The following is a 24592-nucleotide window of genomic DNA, read 5'->3' as shown; positions in this document are numbered from 1 at the left end:
CCCCTGCCCCTTCAGGCACAGCTTCTCCTGCCTGCAGCCAGGGACTGGGGCAAAAACATTCAGACTGATGGTTCTGCTGGAGCAGCACCCACACGGAGTGGAGAAGAGCTTTGGGGTGGTAGCAGGTCCCAGGTGAGTGAGGGTTGGGGGTGCAGGCACCCCTGGGGCCACACTGGATGCACAAGGATGATGTTCTCCAGGCCAGGGGGGTGGCTGGTTGTGGGAATCTGACCAATCTCATGGGGCTGCTTAGCTCTAATCACAGATCTGCTGTGCCTTTTGCAGCTTTCCCCAAACCCTCTGATTTTATGGATTCCCACAGCTGGTGTCCCTCCTGTCCCCTGTGCCATCCCACTGTGGAGGCTGTCACAATGCATTTTCCCCCAGCTCAGCAGAGGCTCTGCTGCTGCAAAGAAAGCCCCAGTGCCCCCTGGAGCAGGTGGGATCTGCCCCAGCCCTCCTCCCTCACTCATTCCCCTCACCCCAGACCCCTTCCCACTGCCTCAGCTCCACTCCTGGCACCACTGCCCGGTGCCAGGGCTGGGTTTTGGGAGCTGAGCAGGGACTGGAGCCCCTCTGTCCCTCCCTGGCAGTGCTGGGGACAGGTCCAGCCATGGGCACAGCTGCTGGGGCACAGTGCCAGCCTCAGAGCCACGTGCTGCCAGCGTGGCAGGCCATCAGCAGGTACACCCTGCCAGGAGCACTGCAGGAAATATTTTTCCCCTATAAAACACTCTTGACAATCCATATCAGGCCACCTGGCTCCCTGGGCTGGGTGTCACAGCTGGCCAGTGCTGTGTCCCCTGCCCATCCCTGGGCAGCTCAGAGCCAGGAGGAAGAGGAGCTGAGTGCAATAAGGACTGAAGGCTCCTGGGATGCTCCTGGGCTGCCACCCCACCCAGAGCCCCCCAGGCAGCTCAGACACCGGCTTGGGAGCAGGAGAAATAAATAAATTAACATGAAAAGAGCAAAGGAGCAAAACACCGGCAGGGCCGAGGGCAGGCAGCCCCCGCTGGCCTCAGGAGGGAATGGAGGGACAGGGAGGTGACAGAGGTGACAGAGGCTGTGCCCACGTCCTCCCGCATGCTGATGGGGTCCTGGAGACGCTGGCCCGGGTCAGTTGTTGTTCATGATCCACCAGGAGGCTGGGAAGAGAGGGAAAGCAGGGAGCTGAGGGCAGTGTGAGACTGGGAGTGGGGATTTGGGGTGGCAGAGATGGGGGACCTGACCCTGCAGGGCCCTAAAGCACCCACCCCACCCTGGGCAGGGAGCCTGGAGAGGGGGGAACCCCTGGAACTGTGGCAATTCTGCAGGAGAGCACTGGGAATGGGGTCAGTGGTACTGGGAGTGGGGTCAGTGGCACTGGGAGTGTGGTCAGTGGCACTGGGAATGTGGTCAGTGGCACTGGCAGCTCAGGAGCAGCAGGGTTCTTCAGTCCAATTTAATCCATGTTTTATGGACAAATATTTTCCAAGACCCTGCAGTGATCCCTGAAAGCAAACTGGGGCTGAATTTGGTTCCCAGTCCCCACAGCTGGTGCCACTTCCATGGGTACCCTGGCAATGGCACATTCCCTGTGCTGGCCTGCCCCTGCCCCAGCTGGGCTGGAGCCCCTGGCACTGAGCTGGGAGCAGCAGCACTTTGCAGAGCAGGTTCAGCCTCAGGGGAAACACAAAATGAGGCTCCAGGTGTATCTGGGCCAGGACTCAGCTTATCTGCTGCCTGGGCAGTGTCCCTGCTCCTGGCTGTCCCCACCTTGGGCAGGGGACAGAGCCCAGCTCACACAGCCAAACCTGCTGGGGACAACAGGTCTCACCCTGAGGCTTGAAAAATCTCATTTAGGTCACTCCAAAGGGATTTTGTGCCCTGAAGGGAGCCCCAGTGCCTGCTCCTGCCCTGTGCAGCACCAGAGCAGGGCTGGGGCAGCCTCACCTGGGAACAGCATGGTGGTCAGCAGCTCTGGGGACTCCAGCAGGCTGAGGATGGACTGCTGGAAGGTCTTGCTGCAGCTGGACTGCAAATGGCTGGAAAACAGGGTGTGGGTTCAGGGGGATGTGGTGCCAGGCCCTGTGCCCACACAGAGCAGCTTCTGCACCCCCAGCCCCTGCTCCCCAAACCCTTTATGGGGGTGCTCCCCCCCTGTGAGCTGCAGCTGTCCCAGGGCACACAGGGCAGGGCAGGGGGATGGGCTGGGCACGGGAAGGGAGCAGGGGGCACCCCCTGTGAGCCCCCAGCCCCTCACATGGGCACTGCCCCACCTTCTCCACGAGGTCACGTCCTGCCAAAACTCGTACAGGATGAAGCAGGGCTCGTCAGTCAGCTTGCAGGCAGAGACACTGTGGGTACAGAGGGACCCTGAGCCCTGGGCAGGCTGGCACGGCCCTGGCATGGCCCTGGCACAGCAGGGCACTGCTGTGCCCATCACTCTCCCCACAAAGCTCCCAAAGCACATTTTGGGTGCATTCACATCTCCAGATGATCCCAAACCCAATTCCTGCTCCACGGCTCCTGTGTCCAGGTGGCAGAGGAGCTGTACAGCACTCACACTGCTCTTTGCTGCTGCCCAGGAACCAGCAGCTTCTGTATTTTATTATTTCTTACTCTATTTTATTATTTCTTACTGTGTTTTATTATTTCTTTCTCCTCCCCAGCACTACCACATCTCATCCTTCCAGCCCCTTGGAGCAGGTTGGTGTCACCCTTCACACGGGGGGAACTGAGGCAGGGGGGCAGGAGCTGAGCCCCCAGCCCAGACCCCCAGCTCTCTGTCCCCAGAATGATAATTCCCCATTCCCTGGTGCCCAGGAGAGGCTGGGGCTGGTGCTGGGGAGGAGTAAGAAATAATAAAACACAGTAAGAAATTGCCCCAGAGCCCTGCAGTGCTGGGGTGCAGCTGTGCCAGGTGAAGCAGCTGTGCTGGGCAGCAGCAGCAGCAATCCCAGCTGAGGCCAAGCCTTCCTGCAGCTGCTGAGGGGGCCAGGCCCTGGGGGACAGCCCAGAATGTCACCCAGCAGCTCTGGGGCTCTGTGCCCTGCTCCACACGGGGCTCTGTGATGCCCTGCAGGGACCCAGCCCCACAGAGTGTCCCCAGGCTCAGCTTTGTGCTCACAGCCCACACACCACCACCCTGCTGCCTCCACAAATAACCCTGATGAGATAAAACCCATCAATTCCAAACAAAACCCCTCCCATTCTCTCCACCACACGTGTCACTGAAAATGTGAATTTGTGCTGTTGACAGTGAAGAGCTGAGGAAGGACACTCGAAACGGGAGCAGCAGGAACGTTCCCTGCTGGAGGCAGCCTGGAGTGCCCGTGGCACAGGGAGGGAGCAGCTGTGCCAGCAGGGCCAGCCTGGCACTGCCATGGCCCTGCAGGGCTCTGGGGCAGCCTTGGCCTCCCCAGGGCAGCTTCAGGTGCTTGTGGCAGCTCCCCCAGGCTCTGCATCCACCAGAGCTCTGCAGGAGCCCTGCCCTGGACCTTCCACTGCTGCTGAGTCCTTTGGTGCTGTATTCACTCACAGGAACGCTCCACAGCCACTCCTGCTGGCACAAACCCCCCACTCCTCCCCAGGCACTGGTTCTTACTGGGAACCTGCAGCGGATGGGATGGCACTGGGGGCACGCTGCCTGCCAGCTCCCAGCCCAGCCTCGCACACAAAACACCCCCCACACACCCCTGTGTCCCCCTAAAACCCTGGCTGTGAGGAGCAGGGCTGGGGACAGGGGTGGGCACATCCCACCTGGTACCTCTCGTGTTCCACCCATTCCCACCTCTCCTGTCCCACCCCAGTCCTTTCGTGTCCAATCCTGGTACTTCTCCCATCCTACCCAGTACCTCTCCTGCCCCACCCTGTCCCATCTCTGCTGTCCCACCCCGGTACCTCTCCTCTCCCATCCCATCCCAGTACTTTTCCTGTCCCAGTACCTGTCCTGTCCCAGCCCAGTACCTCTCCCATCCTACCTTAGTACCTCTCCCACCCCAGTACCTCTGCTGTCCCACCCTGTTCCCCGCCACCAATTCTGGGGGGGAACCCCCAAAACACCCCAAAAACACCCCCAAAGCACCCCCAAAGCACCCCCAAAACACCCCAAAAACGCCCATAAAGCACACACAGCACTCACTGCAGGCAGCTGCTGTGGCCGGCCGTGCCCTCGGTGTAGGAGCGCACCGCCCTCCGGAACTGCTCGATGCTGCTCGTGGCCACCGAGATCTGCCTCTTGGCCACCAGGATGTGCTGCCAGGGACAGCACAGGGTCAGGGGCTGTCCCCTCCCGCCCCCTGCTCCCCTCCGGTGCCACCGCAGCGCTGGGGACAGCGGGGACACCGAGGGGTGCTGCCCACCTGGACAGGAGATGCTCCATCCCCCTGGGGGGGTCCTGCTGCAGATCCCCCCAGAAAGGGGCTCGGGGACCCCTCCCCTTGGGGACCCCTCCCCTGGCTCTGTGGGCACTCACAGGCAGAGGGTGCCACCCTCGGGGCTGGCAGGGACACGAGGGAGCTGCACTTGTCCCCAGGCTGCGCCATCAGCGGGGCACGGCAGGGCTGTAGGATGGGCAGCGTGGGACAGGGGGCACCGCACACCAGGGACAGGGATGGGGACAGGGACAGGGATGGGGACAGGGAAATGACAGGGGCAGGGACAGGGATGGGGACAGGGACAGGGATGGGGACAGGGACAGGGATAGGGACAGAGGGACAGGGACAGGGATGGGGACAGGGATGGGGATGGGAACAGGGACCAGGACACGGAAAGGGACAGGGGTAGAGACAGGGAAAGGAATGGGGAGAGGGAAATGACAGGGACAGGGAAATGACAGGGACAGGGATGGGGACAGGGACAGGACAGGGACAAGGACTTACTGCATCCTGTCCCTTGCACATGGCTTCCTCCTTCAGTGGCTCCAGGCGGGGGCTCTGCGTAAGCACCAGGGAAAAACAAGATTTACCAGGAAAAAACAGCGTTACTGGGATAAACCAGAGTTACTGGGATAAACCTGAGTTACTGGGATAAACCAGAGTTACCAGGAAAAGCCAGTGTTACTGGGATGAACCAGAGTTCATCTGGGATAAGCCAGAGTTACCAGGAGAGCTCTGCAGCAGGAGTGGCACCAGCCCAGGGACAGCTGGGGACCGCCCCAGGGACACTCCCTGTGGCACCTGGGCAGGGCAGGGCTGTGCCCTGCTCACCTGTGGGGTCACTGGGGCCTGGGGGACTCCTCAGCCCCCCGGGGAAGGCAGGACAGGGTCAGCAGAGCTGGGGGAAGGGCATGCAGGGCTGGGGCAGCTCTGTGCCAATGCCAGGGCTGAACAGGGGGTGCTGGCACTGATGGGAGGGGGGTCCCAGCACTGCTGTGGCCGTGCCCAGGTGCGGGGCAGCCCCAGCACCCCCTGGGCACACACACACCTTGCACTCCAGCTTCTCGATGAGCTGCTGGAGCCTGTTGATCTGAGCCATCCACTGGCTGTTGTCCTCAACACAAACACCTGCAGGGCAAAGGGCACAGAGGTGTCACCCAAAAAAAGCTCAGCTTTGTCATGGCCAAAGCTTGCTCAAGACCCAAACCCCACAAAATCTTCTAAACCTCGGATTTAATCCAAAAAACTTAATTTTTTTCCTACGGTCCAAGAGACACAACATCCCCAAGAAGCTCCAGCTGGCACCTGGGTGAGATGCTCCAGGCTCCATCCTGGAGGAGCCCTCACTGCCCAGTGCTGCTGGAGATGTGGCATTTGGGGACACAGGTTACAGGTGGACTTGGCAGAGCTGGGGGAATGGTTGAATTCAATCTTGGAGGTCTTTTCCCACCTTACTGTGATTCTGTGCTGGTCCCACAGCCCCTCCAGGCTCCAGCAGGACACAAAGAACTGAGGAACAGCAGGTACCTGTTGTCAGCATCCCAGAGTAGGGGTCTGCTGGGGACAGACAGACGTTCTTCTGTCCCCTGCGCCCACAGCGCCTCCCTGACCTCAGGCCAACCGAAGTCTGCGAGTTCTTGATCTCTTTTCTGGAATTAAACAAAAAAAAAAAAAAAAAAGCAAAAGGAGGGGTTGAAGCCATTCCTGGAGGTGTCAGCTTGGCACTGGGCTGGAAAAGGGCTGCTGGCTGTGAGGAGCAGGGCTGGAGACAGGGGCTGGACATGTTCTACCCAGTACCTCTTGTGTCCCACCTGGTACCTCTCATGTTCCACCCATTCCCACCTCTCCTGTCCCACCCTGTTCTCTCGTGTCCAATTCCAGTACCTCTCCCACCCCACCCTGTCCCATCTCTGCTGTCCCACCCCGGTACCTCTCCTCTCCCATTCCATCCCAGTACCTTTCCTGTCCCAGTACCTGTCCTGTCCCAGCCCAGTACCTCTTGTGTCCCATCCTGGTACTTCTCCTGTCCAACCTTGGTACCTTTCCCGTCCCACCCTGTTCCACCTCTCCCATCCCACCCCAGTACCTCTCCCATCCTATCCCATCCCATCCCATCCCATCCCATCCCATCCCATCCCATCCCATCCCATCCCATCCCATCCCATCCCATCCCATCCCATCCCGTACCTCTCCTGTCCCAGTACCTGTCCTGTCCCAGCCCAGTACCTCTCCCATCCTACCTCAGTACCTCTCCCACCCTGATACCTCTTGTGTCCCACCCCAGTACCTCTCCTGCCCCATTCTGGTACTTCTCCCATCCAATCTCGGTACCTTTCCCGTCCCACCCTGTCCCACCTCTCCCACCCCATCCCACCCCACCCCTGTACCTCTCCCGCCCCGCCTGCTCCTCCACGGTGTCCACAGCACACTCGAGGGACGCCTGCAGGGACTGCAGCTGGTGCATGGTTTCCCGCAGCAGGAACCGCGTCAGGAACTGCTCCATCTTGGAGGCTGTCTCGTACCTCTGGGCAGAGGGGACAGCACCTGTCAGACCTGCCCCTGTGCAGGGCCACACCTGGAAGGGGCTGTCCCTTAAACAAACAAAATGGGGTGGTGTTACAGTGCTCACAGGGGTTTTCAGGTGAGGGAAGAGATGAGGATCTGACTCCTTGTTCAGAAGGCTGATTTATTATTTTATGATATACATTACATTAAAACTATACTAAAAAGAACAGAAGAAAAGGTTTCATCTCAGAAGGCTAGCTAAGCTAAGACTAGAAAAACAAGAATGATAACAAAGGCAGCTGCCTCAGTCTGTCTGAGCCAGCTGACAGTGATTGGCCATTAATTAGAAACAACCACATGAGACCAATCACAGATGCACCTGTTGCATTCCACAGCAGCAGATAATCAATGTTTACATTTTGTTCCTGAGGCCTCTCAGCTTCTCAGGAGGAAAAAATCTTAAGGAAAGATTTTTAATGAAAAGATGTCTGCAACAGGGTGGGTTTTGATCAAATTTTAATTATCACAACAAGTGACACTTGGGGGTAGAAGTGAGGCTGTGGGGCAGGAGAACCCTCGGGGTGCATTGCTGTGAGATCACAGCAGGGCATGCAGCCGTGGTTCCATGGGCACCCCTGCCCAGCACCACAGGCCAGCCCTGCCAGCTCCAGGAGGGCACATGGACACCAGCCACAAGGTCAGGGTCACCCTCAGGGACAGCCCCAGCCCCAGGGAGGGCCCCAGGCTGGCACAGCATCCCCTGTGCCCCTGCTCACACACTGCAGGGCTTGGGGACAGGCTGGGAGCCTGTGGTGGCCCCTGGGTGCTGGCAGCTCCTCCAGGGACCCTTTCACCACTGGCAGGGCTGGCTTTGTGCCCTCTATGCCCAGGGAAACAGTGCCAGCCTGGCTGCTCCCATGAGACACTCCCTGATGAATTCCTGATGGGTGGTGTAAAAGTGCAACCAGAGGGGCATGTGAGAAGCTATGGGGAGAACAAATCACAGAATCACAGACTCACAGATCACAGAATAATGAGGTTGGAAGAGACCTCTAAGACCATCGAGTCCAACCTCTGCCCTACCACCTCAACCAGACTATAGCCCCAAGTGCCATGTGCAGTCTTTTTTTAAACACACCCAGAGATGGTGATTCCACCACCTCCCTGGGGTGCATACTTGAATGGGAAGAGCACTCCAGTACTTTATTATTCTTTTGGTGAAAAACTTCTTCCTAATATCCAACCTACACCTTCCCTAACATAGCTGGAGACTCTGTCCTGTAAAGGGTCACCTGGCCTGGAGAGTGCCCAAAGAACAGGTCAAGAGGCACACCATGCCACAGGGGCAGGTCTGGGAGGCACAGAGAGCCAGGGAAGGGCCTGGACACACACAGAGGCACCCCAGACTCCTGCCCTTCTCTGCCAGCTGGGATCACAGCTCCTCTCAGCTTCTCTCTGTGTGCTATGGGCTCTGCTGGCAGCACCATTTATGGAATCAGAGGATGTTAAGGGATTGGAATGGACCTCAGAGATCATCCAGATCCAATGTCCCCTGCCATGGCAGGGACACTTTCCACTGTCCCAGATGGCTCCAAGCCCTGTCCAACCTGGCCTTGGGCACTTCCAGGGATCCAGGGGCAGCCACAGCTGCTCTGGGAAATCTGTCCCAGGGTCTGCCCACCCTCACCCTCAAAGAACTTCATGCATTTAATATCCAACCTAAATTTTCCCTCTTTCAGTTTGATCCCATTCCCCTTGTGCTGTCACCACAGCTCCTGACAGAGTCCTCTGCCGCTTCCCTGTAGCCCCTTCACACCCTGGAAGGTGCTGGGAGGTCTCCACACAACCTCCTCTTCTCCAGCCTCAAGAGCCCCATCCCAGTTCTCTCAGCCTGTCTCCAGAGGGGAGGTGTTTCAGTACCCTCAGAAACTCTGTGGTCTCCTCTGGAATTGCTCCAACAGTTCCATGTCCTTCTGGTGGAGACACCAGAGCTGTGCACAATATTTCAAATGGGGTCTCACAAGAGCAGAGTAGATGAGCAGAGTCACCTCCTTTGACCTTCTGGCACCTCTCCTTCAGATACAGCCCAGGATTTGGTCCACACACTTAATTTTCCTGTCCAGTGTTCCCTTGCTTCCTTAAAACCACCTGAACTTCTGTCCTTGCACTGTCACAGAACCTCAGGGGATAGAGACAAGGAGGGATGCTCAGTGAGACAGGGAACAGGAGGGACAAACCCAGCCACTTCCAGAGCAGACACTGCTGTCCTCCAGTGGGGCAGCGCAGGCACCTGAGCCTGCTTTGCCCTCACCAGACCCCTCCTCTCCCACTGCAGGCTGTTCCTCCATGCCTGTTATCCCTCAGGAGCCCCAGCCATGCTGAAGCCCGCGGTGGTCATCGACAGCGGCAGCCGCTTCACGCGGGGCGGCTTCGCAGGCCAGGAGCAGCCCCAGTGCGTGCTGAGGACGCTGCTGCCCTGCAGCCTGGGCACCCCCTGGGACCCCTGGCAGCCCCGCCCTGGCACGGAGAGCCCGTGCTGCTCGACCCCGGCCCCGCGGCGCTGCCCGCTCAGGTACGGCCTGGTTGAGGACTGGCACAGCATGAGAACCCTGTGGGACCACCTGATCTGCTGCTGCCTCAAGGTGTCCCCAGAGGAGCACCCGGTGCTGCTGGCAGAGTCCCCGTCCTGCCCTGGCACCGACAGGGTGAAGGCGGCCGAGGTGCTGTTCGAGGGCCTGGGGGTGCCCGCGCTGCACCTGGCCAACACCGGGTTCCTGTCGCTCTGTGCCCACGGCAGGGTCACGGGGCTGGCTGTGGAGGCCGGGGCGGCCGTGTCCCATGTCACCTCTGTCTGGGGGGGCCAGACCCTGAGGAAGGGCACCCGCAGCCTGGGGGTGGCCGGGGATCACCTGTCCAGGTACCTGCACCAGCTGCTGCTGCAGCAGAGCCACACGGAGCCCTTGGGGCTGCAGGCCCTGACAAAGAAGGTGCTGACCCAGCTGAAGGAGCAGTGCTGCTACGTGTCCCTGGACTATGAGGGAGACCTCCAGGAGGAGGGATCCCATCATCCAGCCAGATTCCAGACCCCTGACGGGCGCTGGATCACCCTGGGCAAGGAGCGCTTCTGCTGCCCCGAGCCGCTGTTCCGGCCCGAGCTGCTGCAGCTCAGCTGCCCTGGCCTGCACCAGCTGGCCTGGCAGAGCCTGCACACCGTGCCCCAGCAGGCCAGGAGACACGTGCTGGGCAACATCGTGCTCTCAGGGGGCTCCTCCATGTTCCCTGGCTTTCCTGAGAGGATGTGCTTGGAGCTGAACCTGCTGTTCCGAGGAGCAGGAGTGCACATCGAGGTGCTGGCCAGCCCCAAGAGGGCCACGGCAGCCTGGGCTGGGGGCTCCATGGCAGCCTCGCTCACCTCCTTCCAGCACACCTGGATGACAAAGGGAGAGTACCAGGAGCACGGGGCCCAGTATGTGCACACAAAATTCCAGTAGGGAGGTGGCAGCCATCCCCTGTGGCACTGAAACACTGCCCTGCCCCAGGGGCAGCTGCAGCAGTGCTTGAGTGGCTCCTGTGCTGCTGCAGGGCTGCAAAGTCAATAAAGTGCCCCAAAAGAAGCAAAGTGCTTTCATTGACACTCCAGGTTGTTTCCTGTCTAACAAAGGTGTCTCCTCTCAGGCTGGAAAACAATTAGGGCTCATGCTGGGGATGCAGGCCATGCTGACTGCCTCCTCTGGGTACATTTAGGCAATCCTAATGCTCCAGGCTGCATTTCCCAACTGGAAATGCAGCTGCCAGGATGAGGAAGGGAATTTCTCCAGCTGCAGGACCCCCAAGGGGAGCCACAGGTGTGGGAGGAAGGAGCTGAGCAGGGCAAGGTCCCCAGAGCACCTGCACTGCAGCCACTCCTTGCAGGAGGTGATTTCCCACCTGGCACTGGAACAGGTCAGCACTGGCTGAGGAAGATGAGCTAAAAGCAGCTTTCACTCCTTTAATTTTGGTCTAAAGGTTGTTTAGTGCTGCAGGGAGCCAACTCAGCTCCCTGAGCAGGCATTTCCTCACCTGGCACTGCCTGCCTGAACTCACTCAGCTGGGCAGATGATCTGAAAGGGATCAGAGGTGGTGAAGGAACAGCTGGGGAGCACAGCCCAGCTGTCACAGCACACTGCTGTCCCCATGGCCAGCCCCGTGCCAGCTCCCCAAGGGACACAGAAACCACAGGAGTCACCGTGAGCTCTGAGAAAGACAGGAGCAGCAGTGGGAGGGCGAGGAAGGAGCCTGCACATGATGCAGGAGGGCTGGCTGCTCCCCAGGAGCATCCACCAGGAGAAATTCACCCCTGTCCTGGACAAGACAAGGCTGGAGCAGCATCCCTGCCCTCCCTGGGTATCCTCGTGTGACCCCTAAGGCTGCAGCACCCAGAACTGCCCTCACCCCCCCAGATCCATGAACCATGTCCAAAATCATGTCCAGCAATGCCACCCCATCACTGGGGTCAAATATTTCCAATTCCTGCTGAGTTTCTCTCCAGCACGCTGAGGATCTGGAATTCCAGAAGCTCTGCACAGATGGATTTCATTGTAACCCTTCCACTGCTGGTGCCAAAGAAAGGGAGCAGTGGGGAGGGTCCTGAGCCCCTCATGGCTCTCTGGTTGCTCTGTGCCAGTCCAGGAGCTGTGTCTGACTGGGCACAGCTGTGGCTCGATGGGAAAGGAAGGGAAGGAAATTGGAGAGAGTGGACAGGATGGATGCTCATCCCCCAAGCTCTGGGCTGGAGCCAGCAAAGGATGGTCACAGCTCCCCCCAGCACCAGGGGCCAGGGGGATGGGGGTTTCATCCCTGCTGGAAAATCAATCTCATTTTCCTGCCTCAGAGACAGGATGGCAGCCACAATGACAAGATGCAGCCACAGCAAACTGAGCTCCAGCTCTGCATCTCCCAGCCAAGCATCCCATGTGCTCCCACAAAGCCTTCTGTACCCACAGCCCCAGAAATGGAGATCTCAGGGCTGGGGATCCCTGCCCACCCTTCTCCTCCTCCTCCCAGGGTGTGCAGGCACTGAAAGCCCTGGCAGCACTGCCCCTCTGTGCCTGCCCACCTCCTGCCAGCCTGGACCACTCCCTGCTTGAAGGGGAACAAAGACACTCCAACATCCCCAGGACACACCTTGAGAGAGAGAGTGCCCAGGGGGCACAGCAGGAACATCATTCACCCAACACACAGCCCTGCACAGTCAGTTCTGATGCATCAGGTTTTAGCTTTTCTATTTTTCATATTCTGTGCTGCTTTAGTGTGTGGGTCTGAGCTTCATATTATGGGATGGTGAGCTCTGTGCACAGAGCAGGGAAACAAAACAATTCCTGCTCCAGCTGGGCACCAAGGACAAATGATCCAAATCTCAGCCCAGGAGCACAAACACCGTGGGCTGGAGAGAGAAAAACAAGCAGGGTGGGACTGCAGGGGCTAAAGCTGGAATGGGACAATGAACTGCAAGGTGCAAATGGAGCAGAACTGATCACAGTGACAGACCCCGTGCCCGGCCGTGCATTTTGGGACCATTTTGGTTCATCTTGGGTGCAGCCCTGGATGGGCTCTTGTGCTGCCCAAGGTGGATCCATGGAGGAGATCCTTTGAATAAATCCCTGCTTTATTCTTTAGCTCTGTCCAGCCTCTGTTCTAGGTCAGCCTTCACAGGGCATCAGTTTCAGTGCCCAAAATCCAAATCCAAGCCCTGTCATCCCTCTGGCACCACCCAGGGCCCTTCCCCCAGCATCAGGCAAATGAGGTGTGCTCCCTTCCCTGAGGTGTCCTTCCAGCCCTGGGCACACAAACACTTCTCCTGCCCTGGGGCTTGGAGGCTTCTCCCCAGTCACATCACTCACCTTCCTGTGGGAATATATTTAGTTTACTAATTTTATTTTTAGGGGGTACTGAGGTAGTATAATTAATTGTACTACAAACCTGGGTTTCTGTATATAGGATGATGGGGAGTAACATTTAATTATGGATTTTTTTTGTACTGAAACTCAGTACAAAATTGTATTGTTAAAGTAGAATATTGTTATTGTATTGTTAAAAATAGAATATAAGTTTTTAAAACACCTCCCAGATGCCCCATCTCTGGGTCAGAAAAGAGCATAATCTGGCACCAACCCTTCCTCCCAGCACTCCTCATCCTCTCAGCTCCCATCTGAATGCCCCAAGCCCCACATCCCCCATGGATGGAGTTTTATGGCAGGGACAGAGCTGCTCTCACCAACACCACATCCCACCTGCCCTGAGCCCCACAGCTCACCCAGGGCAGCCCCTACACCCTGAGAGGAACAGTGGATTTGTCTTTCCAAACAAGCTGTGGGTCTGCTGGTAGATAAACAATGAAAGAAACAATGGGAAGGATTGCACTGATTGATGAATGGAAAAAGATATTTGCTTTTACAAATAAACTGTAGGTTTGCTGATAAATGAAACTGGATATGGAAAGAAGAAAGAAACAACGGGAAAGAAAAACCCCTAAATACCATAAGAATTGAAAATCAAAAAGGAGGGTTACATATGAGAGGGAAATCTTCAGTATCAGGTGATTCAGTCTGTAATTCCCAAGTACCTCAGCCAGTGGGGAAAGAGAGAGGGGAAATGTGGCTGGGAAGTTGGGACAAAAAAGAGGCTGAGTCCTCCAAAAATTAGAGACACGCCAGGGGAATGCCCCATGGCCTCTCCCTTTATTGGAATAAAGTAAAAGGACTCCTGTGTCTCCTTTTTGGACATAAACCTCTGGTGTTTGTGGATGAATTTCCTAACAACCCCAAACACACAGGCACAGGCAGCAGTGTGGGGTGGCATCCCTAAACCCCCCTGGCAGCCCAGGGCAGGCTGTGCCAGGAGGGGACGTGGCTGCACAGGGTCCCATGGGGACATGGCAGTGCCAGCTGCCTCATCAAACACAGCACACCCAGGGGAACCTTCTGGAAATAGCCATCCCCGGGAGAGCTCAAAATGCTGCTCCACATTTCTGCAGCAATTTGGGAAAATTCGTGCCAGGGAGAGAAAGAACTTAAAATCCAGTCCCCATTGCACTCCTCATTTTGGGGCAAAAACCCAAAATCCTCTCATCAGATGCTGCACAGAGGTCAAACCTCTTATCAATAAACTCACCAAGCACAGCATTTTGTGCTCATGGAAAAGGAAATAACTCAGCAAGCTCAAGACAAAGGAATTTTGGTCCTGCACTGGTATTTCAGCCCTGTTTACCCAGCTGAAAATCACCAAGTTGACAAGAGCTGCTATAATTTTGCTTTTGAGGGGTTTTACTGATTTTTTTATGATGATAGTTGAGCTCAGGACAGAATGGGTGGCCACATAATTCCTGTCAGAGGGTCAATGAGGCTGCCTGCCTTGGAGAGGTATTTATGTGAGGGCTTGCAGTGTTTGCACACTGGAGAATGGAAAGATTTCAGCACACAGACCCCCTGTGAGAAACATCAGGCTGTTTTCTGAGCTATTTCCTCTGTTCACCTCCTACCCCTACACAATTATACTGCAAACATGAAGTTCAGCCACAAAATAAGGTGTAATTAGCACACTACAGCACAGCTACCAAGTTATATTTTACAAATAAGTGGGAATGACAGAATGTCAAAAACTCTTTTCTAGACAAGGCAAATTTTCTTCAGCATGTTCCTAGTGAGGGAGGATGGAGGCATGGGAACCCCTAATGGTTTGGTTTCCTCCTGCTGACCTGTAAATTCATAAAAACAACCAGGAGAGGGTTTGCTGCTCATACACACACAGAGCTCCTGCAGTGTGGGATTTATAGAAAAATCTTAAAATCTGACAGAAGGCTCACATAGTACATATTTGTATGTAAACATTGAGATAAGAAATGTTAGCTTATAAATATGATAGAATAAGATAGACATTGTTGAGAGAGAAATGAAACTAAAAATAAGTTTTAAAAGTGTTAGCATAAGTATAAAGTATATAAGTAAATATTTTATATATATAAGTATATATTAAAATATATATAGTATATATTATATATACTATATATTTTATATATTATATAAAATATATATACTATATATATTTTATATATTATATATAAAATATACTATACATATAGTATATATATGTATATATTTTTATATAAAAATATATATATGTATATATTTTTATATATACTATACTATACATATAGTATATATAAAAATATAGTATATAAAAATATATAGTAAATATACACTATATACATATAGTGTATATATACTATATATACATATTTAAAAGTATTTTTATGAGTATATATATTTAAGTATGAAGTATAGTATAAAGTAAGTTTTTAAAATAAATTTTAAATATATATTTTATATATTATATATATTTTAATATATAATATATCTATTTTATATATTATATAAAAATATATAACTGTATTACATAATATTTATATATTATATATAAAATATATTTTTATACTATGTAATAATATAGTATATTATTATATATATTATATATTATATATACACTATACCTATTGTATATAGTATATATAAAAATGTATAGTATATAAAATATATAGTAAATATACACTATATACATATAGTGAATATACACTATATATACATATTAAATGTATATATATAAGTATATATATTTAAGTATGAAGTATAGTATAAAATAAGTTTTTAAAACAAGCTTTGTAAATATATATTTTCTATATTATATATATTTTAATATATAATTTATATATTTTATATTTATATTCTAAAACCTTAAATGATAAGTTTTCTACTACGTGATATTACACGCTTCTATTTAAATTACACACTCATAATATTAATTATACGATTTAATTTTGGAAGCTTTCTCCATGGCCTCAGGTTAAATGCAGTGTTCTCTTGGGGGTCAGTGCCTGGCAGCACAGAAAGTCTGGAATTCTCAGTGACCAGGGTTCCAACACTCCATTTTTCTCAGTGCACAAGCAGCTCCCTGGGGTGAAAGCTCATCTGGTTCTTCCACAACGCTGCTCTCTCTGGCCAAAAGGGGCTCAGAGCAGTGTTTGAACCAGAAGAATTGAGGGGCAGGTGTAATGTGGTGTAAAATTCTGAGGGGCAGGTGTAAAATTCTATGCCCTGGCTCACAGAGCTGAGAGCTCTGGCTAAAACCCAGCCCACTCATCCCATCACAACTCAACCTCAAGTCCAACTCTGCAAATACAAATGTGGGAGCACACTCATGTGCCAGCAGGTAGGAATGCAGCATTTATCATCTCTGCAGCCTCCAGGCATCCCTCCCACAGCTCCCGCCCAGAGCAGAGCCCAGCAGAGCAGGGAGTGCAGGGAAGGGACCCCAGGAGCATCAATTCCTGCACTGCGCACAGCAGGGCTGGGTCAGAGCCCCTGATCAGCACAGACCCCTCCTGCGTGGGAGCAGTGCTGGGAACTCTGCACTGCCCCAGCTCCAGGCACATCCAAACACGTGGAAAAACAGGTCCAGCAAAATTTGCTTCAACAGGAAAAACCTGCTTCTGTTTTCCAGGGAACAGCAGTGGCACAGGAGCTTTGGAGGGAGTGAATGCCTCACAGCAATACTGGGGAGCAGAGAGTGACTGTGCTGCCCTTTGCAGAAATACATAACTATACACATTCAACACCCAAAAAACAGAACAGAAAGGAACTGAAATAAAGCACAGCTCTCTGGAGAGGATTCCTCCTCTCCCTCTGGACTTGTATTTAATAGCTGTGAGTGAGGCCAGGGATCTGAACCAATGAGAAAATGCATTTTCAGGAGATTCCCTGTCCTGGCATGAGATTTCTACACGTAGGTTTGAAAACACCTCTCAGTTGCCCCATCTCTGGGTCAGAAAAGGGCTCAATCAGGCACTGCAGTAACTGCAGGCACAGAGGACAAACTCAGGCTGGGTTTGGCCAGAGGAAAGCCCAGAGAGGATCTGACACTACAGAGGCACAAATACCACTCTGGTGAGTGTGGGACTGGTCCTCCTTTTCTTCTCTGTCTGACCAAGAGCTCAGAGGAGCATTCACACAGATGATGCCCCTCATCCGCATCAAAGAAAGGCTGTTCCCATGGTCAGCAGCTGCCCAAGCACACAGCTGAGCCCTCTGACACAGCTCAGGTGCAGAAGGAGCTGCTGGTCCCTGGGCAGGGCCCTCCAGTGCTGCCTTTCCCCATCGTCCTTACCCTGAGGCTGCTCAGCACAGCTGGGGCTCAGAGCCTGCCCTAATCAGCACCTCCAAACTGCTCCCATCAGCACAGGGTGAGCACTGGGGCAGGAATGAGCCCTGCACCAGGCTGGGAGAGCAGGAATTGCAGCTGTTCCTGCCCCTCTTCTGCAACCAGCACTCAGTGCTGCAAGCTGGGCTCCATCCTGAGCACCACCAGCCCTGCAGGGCAGTCTGGAGCCTCACTGCTGGGGGGAAACACTTTGTTCTGGCTCAGAACTCGACACAGGCTCCCAGTGATGCTCCCTGAAAGTGTCTGTGGGGAGGACACTGCAGGGACCTGCTGGAACAGGCTCTGCCAGAGCCCTGCAAGGAGGGGATGATGTCCCCAGAGCATTGATGATATCCCCAGAGCATGGATGATGTCCTCAGAACACAGATAAGGTCTCCACAGCACAAAAGTTTTGGATTTACCCTTCTCTGTGAACACCTTTGAGCCTATTAGGGAAACTTCTTGGATGTTGCCCTGGAAGAATTCACCCCAGGCTTTGAGAGTGCCTCTCACCTTAGGGTGAGCTGAAAGGGGCTTCTTCCATGGTGTCCTGCAGCAATGTTAATCTGCCCTTTCCTCACAGGTCACTGCCCTTTGTAGTGCCCCTGTGCCCCCAAACCATTGCTCTTGACCCCATACTTAAAAAAGGGACACTCACTGTTTGCCCTGTCCTTGTCCCTGGGTTTCTTCAGTGTGATTCTACAACAAACCTCATTGGAACTCTACACAGAGACCCTTTCCACATCTTTTTGCTGACCCAGCTGTGCTGAGAGTGTGGATTGAGTCTTGCCTGAGCAGCTTTCTCAGAAGATGCTTTTGGGAAAGGTAGGAGCAAACACCATCCACTGATACCAGGCTGCTGCCCTTGCCCTCCTCCAGGCTGTGTAACTGCACATGCACAGACATCCCTGATTTGAGGGGTTTGCTACCTCCAAACCCCAAATTCCACCCTAAGAAGCAGCTGAGCTCACCACAGATCCAGTTTCCCACCCTGCTGCCCTCCCCTGTGCCATCCTTACCAGCTTGGTTTTGTCCATGGCTGCCAGCACCGCAGCGTTGAGCGTTTCCAGGGCAGAGAGAACATTCCTGTATTCCCCCAGGTATGCTGAGAAATAATCTGCAGCAGGAAACAGAACACCATGGTCAGGCTCCTGAGCACCTCCATCGCTGCCTCCCCTGCTCCTGCTCCCCACACTCAGCCCAGAGCTGCAAAGGAGGGAATTCACTTCCCTTTCCAGAATCATTCTCCCACTAGGACTGAAACGAAAAGTCCTTCCCTATTGTTCTGGGTTGTAAGATGTGATTTAGGGCTGTGTGCACTCTATCCCCATCTGTCAGAGGTGGGGCAGATCTCTGCTGTCCATGGGGCAGTTTTTTCTTTATCTCTCCCACACCAACCCTCCCTCCAGGAGATCTCTGCTGTCCATGGCCACTGAGTGTCCCTGCAGGGCTGATCCAATCCCAGCATCCCATGGGGAGATGCTCCGCCCAGGGGAGGAGCCAAGCATTCCTACCTGGATCCAATCTGAGCCTGGCACAGCACAGCAGCCTTTGCCCCCTGCATTGCCAGAGGAGCAGCTTTCTGCTGCCCTGCATGGCCAGAGAGAGCCCAGGCCCATCTGCAGCAGCCCTGGAGCTGCAGAGGAAAACTCCCCCCTTGTGCAGGATCCCTGCTGCAGCAGAGCCACAGCTGGCACTGCAGGAGGGCTGAGCCCCCATGGCATGGGGCTGGGACACCCCCCTGACACACAGGGGCAGGGCCTGTGATCACTCTGGCAGTAGTTTTTTTATATTACTGCATTTGTATTTTATTTTTATTTTGTCCCTAATAAAGAACTGTTATTCCTGCTCCCATATATTTTCCTGAGAGCCCCTTAATTTCAAAATTATAATAATTAAAATAGAAATATTAAAAATATTTAAATATTAAAATATAATTATAATTAAATTATATAATTAAGTCTATATAATTAATTATAATTAATTTAATTAATTTTATTTTAGTAAATTAATTATAATTAATTTAATAATTAATTATAATTAATTCTTAACAATATAATTAATTGAAATTAATTATTATTAAAATATTAAAATATAATATTAAAATATAATGAATAAACTTTCTTGTGATTTTAAAATTATAATAAAAATTTTGAAATTATTATTATACTTTCAAAATTATAATAATTCATAGGGAAAGTGCATTTTCCATTTCAGGGGAGGCTCCTGCCTTCCTTAGCAGACACCTGTCCTTTTAAACCAAGACACCTCTCCCCTTGGGCAAAGCACCTCTGTGCTGGGATCCAGCCACAGGGACCTTGGAGCCACCCAGTCCAGCCCAGGTCAGACACACACAAACCCAACACACACCCTGGGAAGGGGAAGCAGGAACATCCCTGACTTACCACACAACTTCTCCGTGTCCACGTTGCTGCAAGAAACACAAAAAAAGCTCCTGTTAGATAGTGGGGCTGGTGTGGGGGAAATAGTGAGGGTGAGCAGAGGTTTGGGGGCTTGTCTTGAGTCTTGGTGGATTTTCATATTCATGTATTTTCACAACTGAATTAGAAAAATAGGGAGCTGCACAGGTTCAGAGCCAGCAGCTCAGGAGCCATTGCCAGCCCCTGCAGCACCCAGGGGCTGAAGGAGCAGGAAAATCTGCTCCACCAAATCTCCTGGAGCTGGAGTGTGCTGGGAGAGCACCTGTGACAACAGAGAGGGGTTGGATGGAGGTGCCTGTTGAAGATTGCAATGCAAGATGTATTCCATTACCATCCGTATGGCAGATTACCTTTGTCAAGTGGGCAGTTTGCCTTATCTCTCTCTTTGAGTGACCACAATCACTCCTCCCTCAGGGGAGACACCTGCTGATAACAGCTACTGAATGTCCCTGCATGGCTGATAAGAACTACAGCATCCCATTGGGAGATGTGAGCCCAGAGGGAGGAGCCAAGCATTCCTATCCGGATATAATCTGGAGATTCTGGAACACCAGCACAGCTTCTCCACTGGATTCCCCAGAGGAACAGCAGCTGCCTCTCCCACTGGATCTTCAGAGGAAGAGACTGCACCTTTCTACAGGACCCCTGCTCCAGCAGAACCAGCCCTGACACTGCAGGAGGGCTGAGCCACAATTCCAATGGGATTGCTGCCAACACCCTGACCCACAGGGTGTCAGGCTGGGTTGTGACTCTGGCAGTGTTGTTCTAGTGTACTGCATTGTTTATTTTATCCTTTTTTTTCCCTTCCCTATTAAAGAACTGTTATTTCCTGCTCTCATATTTTTACCTGAGAGCCCCTTAATTTAAAATTTATAGCAATTTGGAGGGGTGGGGAGGGTTTACATTCTCCATTTCAGGGGAGGCTCCTGCCTTGCTTAGCAGACTCCTGTCTTTGCAAACCAAGACAGTGCCTCACACCCCTGGCTGGCCAATTCTGAGCCCTGGAGCTGCTTCTGCAACCCAACCTCTTCCCCCAAAGGTGGGGAGCATCCAGCCAGGGCTCCCTCCTTGTTCATCCCTGACCTCAGCTCAGGTCCTCCCCATGGCCAGACCCCCTCCAGCTCCTCCTCCTCCTCCTCCCTCCCTCAGAGCCCAGGAGCTGTGGGGCTGTCTACAGGCTCCCAGGGGCTGGGTGACTTCCCAGCCCTCCAGAGCAGTTGTTCCTCTCCTGAAGGTCATTAAAGCAGGGATCTCGCCCCAAAATCCTGGAGGCAGGGGCCAGACACCCACCCTTTGCACTAACAGAGAGCACAATCCCCCCTGGCATCCCTGCAGGGCTGGGGCAGGTCCCTCCTGAGGCTGCTAAAGGTGCTGCTGGGGTGGAGAGGTGTGGGAAACTACAAAAGCAGAGGGTTTTGGGAAAGCTGCAAAAGGCAGGCCTCAGAGGCAGCAGAACTGTGATTAGAGCTATGCAGTAGCCATGAGACAGGTCAGCAGAAAAAAATATTTAAAAAGTAAAAAGCAAAGACAAATAGAACAATGGTTTGTATATTAACACTTGTCTAGAATAACTCCCTAAACTACAGAAAAGTTTATCTAGCAAGATATTAGGAAGTTTGAAGCTTAATAATGGAGCTCTGTGCATTGTGCTTTAAGGCTCACAAGCAGGTATTGTATTTGAAATAAGCAAGCATTGTTTAACCAAAGGTACCTGTGCTTATAGGGGTTGGATAGAACTACTGTCAATGTGCTTTTGCTTTGTGTGATTGGTCAAAAAACTTATAAAGTGAGTTGTAACATTCAGTTCTTTGTCTGCTGCCTGGGATGTGAGCTGGTGGCATCTTCCCATTGTCATAACCATGGAATGAGGCTGATGCTGGAAAATCAAACAGCTCAAGGCACGTTCCACAGCAGTCCTGTTCTGTTTGTGATTTGTACAGAGACCCCAGCTGGTGATAGAGAGGGAGGAGGGAAATGCTCAAAAGCAGCCCCAGGTTTTGGGATGGGTCTGCAGGAGCTGCTCAGGTGGCCAAAGGCACAAAGGCAGAGCTGCTTTCCATGCCCAGAGCCTGCAGGGACAGAGCCCAGCATGGCATTTATTCAAATCAGCCTCAGCTCCAGGCCTTCTGCTGCCTCAAAATCCCCCAGATGATTACCACCAATTTTAATCCTGATTGGGAAAGTGGAAGAGAGCCCCAAAGAGAGCTTTTCAAGTGGTTTTTAAGTGTTGAAGTGCTGTCACACATGTGGGAAGTGGCAGTACCTGGAGTTTGCCAGGCTCCCAGCACAGGGAATGCTGCAGTGCTGCTGCCCAGGGATGGGAAACCATCACCCTGTCCCCCCCTGACACTGCTGACAGGGCAAAGGGACAAAAACACCCTCATGTAAAATTAGAGAACAGTGTGTGAACTGTCCAAAATACCATTTAAGGTGAAATAATTAAGGCAAAAATCTTCCTACAGCTTTTCCTGAGACATCAAAGGCTGTTTGTGTCTCTCCCTTTCTCCTGGGCTCCACTGAGAGCACTTTAACAGTGGGCAGTGGCTCAAAGCAGGGGAATATTTTGGTGTGAGGGTGGCAGAGCCAGGGCAGGGGGCTGCAGGCTGCTCTGGGACTGCACCTGGAGCTCTGAGCAGCACACAGGGGCAGGAACACTCAGCTCAGCTATTTTAAACACACAGCAGCTGATTCAGGCAGGGCTCTGCGCACTGACCTGGCACTGCAGGTACTTTGTAAAGGGGAGAAAAAAAAAATCCTGTTTCCCTTGAGAATGGATCCAGATAAACCTGCAGAGCCACAGCCCCTCACTGTGCCCAACTCTGCTGATCCCCCCTCTGGGCAGCTCTGCCTGACACAGACACTGGGGTTTGGGGCACCAGTGTGCACTGGGAAAAGGGTTTGCTCCTTGTGAAGTTTTCCTCTTTATTTCTGGCAGCTGCCTGGAGGCTGCAGAGCTGCTGCAGTGCTGCAAGAGCCCTGGCCCTGCAGTATGCACAGCACAGCCCCAGAGCTGCAGGGAAACCTGGCTCCCACCTGAGAGAGGGGTAAAAATCACCACAGAGGGCATGTGGACACTTTGTTTGCACATTATCCAGGCATTTGCACTGGTCCCAGTGAGCACCTGGGACTGGGACTGGTTTCAGCAGGAACAAGGAGCCACCAGCTCAAGTCACTGCCATCCCAGCTCCAGCAAGGTGTGACAGGAGCTGCCATCAACTCCCACCCTGTGGCTTCCAAGGTTATTGATAACTCTTATATATATCTCTATCTATCCTTTTTATATATAAATATATATACATTATATATAGATATATAAATTATATATAAAAATACATATCTTTATACATATCTTTATCTATCTTTTTATATACAAATATATATATAAATTATATAGATATATAGATATATAAATTATATATATATAAAAAGATATATATCTTTTTATATATTTATATATCTTTTTATATATAAATATATATGTGAATTATAGATAGATACATAGATAGATAGATAGATACATAGATTACATATATATATATATAAAGATATATATCTTTATATCTTGGATGCTTGCTGCTTAAAAAGAAATGTTAACTAATCAATCACTAAACCACTGACCATTGAACCAATCAACATCTCATGGCACAAATCCTCCCTGTGGGAGCTGCCCAGGGGAGGATCTGCAGCCTGTTCCACCAGCAACCCTGCAGGGGAACCTCTGCCATGTCCCAGAGGCTGCAGCAGCCCCCAGGCACAGGCAGGGGCAGGACAGAGCACAGCAGGCAAACCCTCGGGCCATTCTGATGCTGCCAGAACCGATTCACACCAAAACCAGGGTGGAGCTCACCCCCAGAATGTGCACACCAAATGCTGACCCACTTTGCAGGGCTGCCAGGGCAGCAGGCTTTCCTCCCTGCCGTTCCCACTCCAGGAGAAGAGCCATCCTCTGCCTCCAAAGCACTCATCCTGAGACTCTCCACATCTCCCAGAGCTGTATTTTGACTGTGCTCAAACCACTGATTAACTGTAATTAAGCCTGAACTGATGATGGAGGAGCTTGTCATCATTATGCTGTTGGGATTTTGTCAGAATGTGCCTGGAATTTATGCAAGAAAACAGCAATCAGCTGCAGAAAAGCAGACGGGTTTTTTTTTTTTCATTTTTATCATTTATCATGTTGGGAACCTCCACTGCCATCACAGATCTGCTTTCCAAACCCTTTTTTGTGTGACACAGAGTGTTTCAGTCACTCTCCATCATCTGGGGCTGGCAGATGCTGCAGTCTCTGAGTAAAGGAGTAAAGAGAGGAGAGGGAATTCACTCAAATCCCTTCTTCCATACAATCACACGCTTGAGGTTATTCCTACCAAGAGAGTTTCAGAGGCACCAGGTCAGAACTTCCATCCCTTGTGGCTCCAGGTCAAAGGCTCTGAGCAATCTTCACCCAATTCCTGAACAACCTCATGCAAAAATGCATTTTCCAGACCTTATTTTTCTAAATTTCCCCAACAGGTGCAAGACAGAAGGACAGGTAAAATCCAAACATCACATCCCTGGGCAGGTTTCACAGGGCAGGCATTCAACCCCTGCAATTCTGGATGCAGCTATGGAGCTCTCAAACTTCCAGAAACATCAGTCTCTCCTCACCCAGATGTTTCAGGGGATGAAAATGCTCTTCTCCAGGAAGATGAACCTCACTGTGCCACTGCCAGAGCTGGTGAGGAGCTCTGGGCCAGCACACAAAGCCATGGACCTGCTGTTGTACCAGCTTTTGAATTTGGCTTCAACATAAACTTTGAAATGTCACAGAATTAAAGTGAGAGGATATTTTATGCCAAAATGGAGCCATTTTCTGAAATGCAGAATAAACCCAGCCTGGTGTGGAGATGTAGAATGTGAAGTGACCCCAGCAGAGGTGTGTGATGCACAGGCCCCAGTGTCCCACCTGAGAGCCAGAGGGTGGGAGGTGGACAGAGGACAGCATGGGGCTCTCTGGAAGAACAACAAGAAATGTGGGAGAGCTCTGAAATATTCCTGTTCCCAGCTGTCAGCTCTGGGGCC

General features: G+C 52.2%; 2 protein-coding genes across 2 annotated transcripts in view; one reads left to right on the top strand and one right to left on the bottom strand.

Moving 5' to 3' along the window:
• Positions 1-1026: 1026 nt before the first annotated feature.
• NECAB3 (N-terminal EF-hand calcium binding protein 3) overlaps positions 1027-24592 on the bottom strand; it is a 33441-nt gene continuing 9875 nt past the window's right edge. Inside the window, exons 4-13 of the mRNA XM_058814886.1 lie at positions 19496-19521; positions 18110-18207; positions 6746-6882; positions 5886-6007; positions 5407-5486; positions 4863-4916; positions 4124-4236; positions 2259-2336; positions 1933-2024; positions 1027-1145 (exon numbers count right to left, since the gene is read on the bottom strand). Coding sequence (XP_058670869.1) covers positions 1117-1145; positions 1933-2024; positions 2259-2336; positions 4124-4236; positions 4863-4916; positions 5407-5486; positions 5886-6007; positions 6746-6882; positions 18110-18207; positions 19496-19521 — 829 coding nt within the window. The 3' untranslated portion in view covers positions 1027-1116. The remainder of the gene's footprint in view (positions 1146-1932; positions 2025-2258; positions 2337-4123; positions 4237-4862; positions 4917-5406; positions 5487-5885; positions 6008-6745; positions 6883-18109; positions 18208-19495; positions 19522-24592) is intronic.
• ACTL10 (actin like 10) lies at positions 9239-10354 on the top strand. The gene has a single exon (XM_058814884.1). The coding sequence runs from the start codon at positions 9239-9241 to the stop codon at positions 10352-10354; it is 1116 nt and encodes a 371-aa protein (XP_058670867.1).

Source organism: Ammospiza caudacuta, chromosome 15 (genome assembly GCF_027887145.1).
Source record: "Ammospiza caudacuta isolate bAmmCau1 chromosome 15, bAmmCau1.pri, whole genome shotgun sequence".
Taxonomy (NCBI): domain Eukaryota; kingdom Metazoa; phylum Chordata; class Aves; order Passeriformes; family Passerellidae; genus Ammospiza; species Ammospiza caudacuta.
This window is presented reverse-complemented; position numbering and strand designations above follow the sequence as displayed.

Excerpts from the sequence above, each read along its gene's own strand:
- ACTL10 (XM_058814884.1), top strand. The coding sequence starts at position 9,239 with ATGCTGAAGCCCGCGGTGGTCATCGACAGCGGCAGCCGCTTCACGCGG.